The sequence below is a fragment of the Papio anubis genome, chromosome 5 (genome assembly GCF_008728515.1).
Source record: "Papio anubis isolate 15944 chromosome 5, Panubis1.0, whole genome shotgun sequence".
Taxonomy (NCBI): domain Eukaryota; kingdom Metazoa; phylum Chordata; class Mammalia; order Primates; family Cercopithecidae; genus Papio; species Papio anubis.
In genome coordinates this window covers 88,469,011-88,475,010 of record NC_044980.1, presented here as the reverse complement: position 1 = coordinate 88,475,010, position 6,000 = coordinate 88,469,011, and the positions used below count along the sequence as shown (strand labels likewise).

Genomic DNA, 6,000 nt, shown 5'->3' with positions numbered 1-6,000 from the left:
CACGCCCGGCTAGTTTTTTGTATTTTTAGTAGAGACGGGGTTTCACCGTGTTAGCCAGGATGGTCTCGATCTCCTGACCTCGTGATCCGCCCGCCTCGGCCTCCCAAAGTGCTGGGATTACAGGCATGAGCCACTGCGCCCGGCCTCCTTTCTATCTTAAAAAGAAAATCAGTAATACCTTCAAGTATGATACAGAGTGGACATGTCCTCTTTCTGTTGTAGACTGGAGTGCAGTGGCGCCATCTCGGCTCACTGCAAGCTCCGCCTCCCGGGTTCCTGCCATTCTCCTGCCTCAGCCTCCCAAGTAGCTGGGAGTACAGGCGCCCGCCACCACGCCCGGCTAGTTTTTTGTATTTTTAGTAGAGACGGGGTTTCACCGTGTTAGCCAGGATGGTCTCGATCTCCTGACCTCGTGATCCGCCCGTCTCGGCCTCCCAAAGTGCTGGGATTACAGGCTTGAGCCACCGTGCCCGGCCTAGTTATAATCTTTTAAACTGTGAATATAGCTTCAGTGTGTAGCCACTTTCTCCTATTCATATTAAGGATGTTCATACCTGCGCGTGATGGGCAACAAATTGGAGAGTTTGTGTAGGCATTTAGAAAGGAAGTCCCATGTGCCTTCATAAAGTTGATAAAAGGAAGTTTCACTACCTGACTTCCTGGATGAAATGTTAACCTTCCATCCTGGAAATAAGAAAATTTAATTAGCATTGATTGCATTACCAAAGAAGAAAATTATTTTCTTTAACCATAAAATTTACAATAGCAGAAGACTTCAATATGATTTTAAGAATCCTCCAAAGATAAAAACAAAACAAGTATAGAGAGTGTTCCCAGTATCTGGTACATAAATATCTAGAATTCAATGCAGTGTTACGCTTGGATTCATTTGAATACAGTAAATAAAGGACTTCCTAGAATGTTCTTTTGGGGTATGATGAACTAAGTATTTATTGAATACTTAACTATGTGCCGGGCACTGTGCAAAATCTGAGGATGCAATGGTGAATAAAACAGAGTCCTAGGCCCCATGAAGCTTACAGTCTAGTGGGAGAGGCAAAAAGTATACTGGCAAATAAACCATGAATAATTACAAATTATGATGTATGCTTTGAAAAAAAATCTGAGATACAGAAGGACAAGAGAGACCTATGTTAGACAGTGTGGACAGGGAAGTCTTCTCTGGGATATATGAGACCTAAAGAATGAGTAGGATCCAGCTATTCAAAGAATTTAAGGGACATACAAAGTTTGAGGTATCTGTGAGATGGAAGTGGGGATATCAATTAGGCAGCTGGGGTGGGGTGTGGTGTGGTGGCTCATGCCTGTAATCCTAGCACTTTGGGAGGCTAAGGTGGGAGGATAGCTTGAGCTCAGAGGTCAAGACCAGCCTGGGCAACATAGGGAGACCTTGTTTCTACAAAAAAAATTAGGCAGCTTGATAAACGAGTCTGATGATTAGGAGATGTTTGGGCTGGAGATATGCATTTTGGAGATGAACTGGGAATTGAAGAACTCACCTTGGTAAAGAGCAAGAACAGAAAAAAGAATATTCCAGTCCTGGAGTTCTATTACATGTTTTCAACATAAGTACAAATAAATTCCAGTTTAAAACATGAGCGAACCCAAAATACAGAATATATCTAAACCCTTGGGATAGCTGAGATTCCTAAATAGAGACATAAAGTAGGCTGTTGGATACAGACAGGAATCTGGAGTTGAGAGAAGTCTATCTTGGTGAAATAAAACTTGGGAGTATTTAACATATTCATGGTTTTGAAAACTGTGAGACTAAATAAAACCTTTTAGGGAGAGAGGGAAAGGAGGGGAAAGAAAAGGGTCTAGAAGAAGTTGTAAGGAGTCCCAAATAAGAGGGGAAAGCAGCATGGGAAACTGAGAAAGAATGGCCAAGGGAGGAAGATGTGAGGAGACCGAATGCCATGACAGCTGAGAGAAGACAGTGTGCCAAGAAAGAGGTAACATCTGCTGTGTTGAGAATGCACCTGAAACGAGGCCAGAAAATGCACATTGGAATTGGCAGTATGGAGACAGCTGGTGACCTTGACAAGAGCACTTTCAATGGGCGGTAAAGATGAACAGCTAAACTGGAAAGGGGAAGGAATGGGAGGCAGGAAAGCGAGGCAGCAGGGGGAAAAAAGAAAAGCTCTTCTAAGAAGTTATTTTGCAAAGCGAAACAGAAAAACAGGATCGATGTTAGAGAATGGTGTGTTAGCTGGAAGAAAATGTGGGATTAAAGTCAGTTCTTTTTTTTAAGATGGAGAAAATTATGCATGTCTTATGTCAAAATAAATTACCACTTCTAGCAAGAGTAATCACTGAATGCTAAGCAAATAACTATGGATTTCCTCAATGATGAGCTAGAAAGCCAAAGACAAAAGTACATAGAGGCCAGGCACAGTGGCTCATGCCTATAATCCCAGTGCTTTGGGAGGCCGAGGCAGGCAGATCACTTGAGGTCAGGAGTTCAAGGCCAGTCAGGCCAACATGGTGAAACCTTGTCTCTAAGAAAAATACAAAAATTAGCTAGGCGCGGTGGCGGGTACCTGTGATCCCAGCTACTCGGGAGGCTGAGGCAAGAGAATCACTTGAATGTGGGAAGCAGAGGTTGCAGTGAGCTGAGATGGCACCACTGCACTCCAGCATGAGTGACAGAGCGAGACTCCATCTCAAAATAAAAAAAAAAGGTGCATAGCCCTCCCTCATGAGAATTTCTTTAAGCCCTTAAATTCAAATTCTCAGAAATTTATCCTTACAAATTCCAAATGTCTATATGTCTTATGCTTACAATCTTTTGGACATGGGGAGATAACAATTTGTGTCCACTGCCTAGAATCCAGACAACCCAGGCTTACCTGGTTGGGGGATGGAGCAGGAGGTCACAAGGTAGAAGAACTGTCTTAAAGGTGCTACATAATCTAACTATTGGGATTTGGACTCCAAGTCCTGCAGGCTAGGTTCAAATTGGTGTAACGACCACTGCAAATGACTACCGCAGCATATCAATATCTAATGTGTCAGATTAAAATCCATGTTAGTGATTTCCTGATTCATTTCTATGACTAGTACAGGGACATCATCTGTATCAAAAGCAGGCTGGAAAGCAGGACTCTTTGAAATATAATGGCAGAGGTAACCAGAAAGGGAGGGGGTGACTGCCCTCATGTGGGAAAGTTACCAACAATTTCATCAGTGAAAGGTGATCTATGTTACAACAACTGTCTGAGATGTATATAAGGCAGCGAGCGGGATGCAAATATTTAGTGAATGAAATGAAATGAATCTCTAATCTAGAGATTTGTTCAATTTAAAAAGGAAGACAAATTTATGCTCAAAATTCAACAGTATATTTTTGCAAAGCTTAATAAATTGGATTAAGCATATCAATAGCAAAATTTGGTTCCTAGGAAATATTTAAATTATGATATACATATTCGCAATGTGAAAAATAGCAGTAATACTCTAAACGAAGACCAAAATGTTAATAGAGAAAATATTTAAAAATCTTCTAGAAGTTTTGGTTTTTGACTTCACGTAGTTTTTACACACTAATGAATCATTTAAAAACTAGGCTACTACTAGTACTGCTGATAATGGTATCAATGGGAGACGGTCCATAGAATATTTCATTCTGAACTGAAAGGCATCTTAACACAGCTGGTTGATGAAAAACAGAGAAAGTAAGTTTTCCATATTATGTTAATGTGGTTTACAACGGATAGCCAGTTATAAGTGAAAACACAGTTCTGCCAAATTTAGTTGGGAGAGAAAATCTTGCAGAATTGCTTTTGGGATAACTTCTATAATTTACTAATAGCCCGTTTCAATTTTCTCAAAGCCATTCCTATGGTTCAAACAAATTAAGCACTCTAAAATTGGGCATTTAAAAAATAAAAATGACCGATTAATTGGCTTTCTGCAAAAGTGACAAAATGGTACCAACTGCCTTTAGTTGCTGCATTCTGCTCTTGTTAATTAATTCTCAGGGCTCTGTACATTTTTCCCCCTTGGGGTGGGTGAGCCTTTTGGTAGATACGATTTTGTGATTTTGATTGCTCCTTCTGAACCATGACTTGTACTTGGTTCCTTATCATTATGGGCCATGCAGAATCAGAGTTTAGATTTGAATGTATCATCCTAATGAAAGGATGTAACAGCAACTTTCATTTGTCATGTTAGCATTGCAAGACTGCTTATAGTGTTCTTCTCAAATCTGTTCATCAGACTGAATGAGATTCTCACTAGACTCTGTAGTGAACATTCCTGTACCTACTCTCCCCCGCCACTCCCGAAACCTCACCAAAACTAAAACTGACACAGGTGCAGTGGCAGGGAATAGAGGTAGGAGTAGGAGTGGGGATGCAGAAGATGCCTATGTCCTTTAGGACCCAGGCAGAGATGCTTGTTTTCTATTATTTATTTATTTAATTTTAAAAATTTTATTTATTTTTTTGAGTCAGAGACTCACCCTGTCGCCAAGGCTGGAGTCCAGTGGCACAATCTCGGCTCACTGCAACCTCTGACACCTGGGTTCAAGCGATTTTCCTGCCTCAGCCTCCTGAGTAGCTGGGATTACAGGTGCCTACCACCATGCCTGGCTAATTTTTGTATTCTTAGTAGAGATGGGGTTTCACCATGTTGCCAGGCTGGTCTTGAACTTCTGACCTCAGGTGATCTGTTCATCTTGGCTTCCCAAAGTGCTGGTATTACAGGTGTCAGCCGCCGTACCTGGTATGTTTTCTATTTTTTAAAAAATGGGATTATTAAGGTATAATTCACACATTAAACAACTCATCCATTTAAAGTGTACAATTCAATGATTTTTAGTATATTCAGAAAGCTGTGCAACCATTACCATAGTCAATTTTTAGAATGTTCTCATCATCCCCAAAAGACATTCTGCACTCTTTAGCCATTACTCTCTATTTGCCTGAAGCCTAGACAACCACTAATCTACTTTCTGGCTCTACATATTTGCTTTCTCTGGACATTTCATATGAATGGAATCACACAATATGTGGTCCTTTGTGACTAGCTTCTTTCACTTAGCATAATCTTTTCAGGTTTCATCTACATTGTAGCACGTACCATATTTTTTTTATCATTGAATAATATTACCAAATTTTATTTATCCATTTATCAATTGATGGGCATTTGGGTTGTTTATACTTTTTGGCCATTATGTATACTGAACATTTATAATGCTATGAACATTCATGTACAAGTTTTTGTGTAGACTCATATTTTCATTTCCCTTGGATATACACCTAGGAGTAAAACTGCTGGATTATACGGCAACTCTATGGTTAACCATTTGAGAAACTGCCAAACTGTTTTCCAGTGGTTGCATGATTTTACCAGCAGTGTATGGGTTGTAATTCCTCCACATTGTTGCCAACTCTAGTTATTGTCTTTTCCATTATAACCATCCCAGTGGGTGTAACTGGTGTCTCACTGTGGTTTTGATTTACATTTCCCTAATGATTAACGATGTTGAGCATCTTTTCATGTACTTATTGGTCATCTGCATATCTTCTATGAAGAAACGTCTATTAAGATCTTTTGGCCGGGTATGGTGGCAGCTCATGCCTGTAATGCCAGCACTTTGGGAGGCCTAGGGGGGTGTATCTTGAGGTCAGGAGATTGAGAACATCCTGGCTAACATGGTGAAACCCCGTCTCTACTAAAAATACAAAAAAAAAAAAAAAAAAAAAAAAAGATCTGGGTGTGGTGGCATGCGCCTGTAGTCCCAGCTACTCGGGAGGCTGAGGCAGGAGAATGGCTTGAACCCAGGAGATGGAAGTTGCAGTGAGCTGAGATCATGCCAATGCACTCTGGCCTGGGTGACAGAGTGAGACTCCGTCAAAAAAAAAAAAAAAAAGGAAAATCTTTTGCCCATCTTTTAATTGCCTAATCCATAATCACGAAGACTTACACCTATGTTGTAAGAGTTTTGTAGTTTCACTACAATTTGTAATTTGT

The 6,000-nt window shown here is 40.4% G+C and overlaps 1 protein-coding gene across 1 annotated transcript in view; it reads right to left on the bottom strand.

The window, feature by feature from the left end:
* The window catches only part of ARSK (arylsulfatase family member K), a 49,182-nt gene that overhangs the window by 37,935 nt on the left and 5,247 nt on the right, over positions 1-6,000 (bottom strand). The window contains exon 2 of the mRNA XM_003899930.4: positions 555-684. Coding sequence (XP_003899979.1) covers positions 555-684 — 130 coding nt within the window. The remainder of the gene's footprint in view (positions 1-554; positions 685-6,000) is intronic.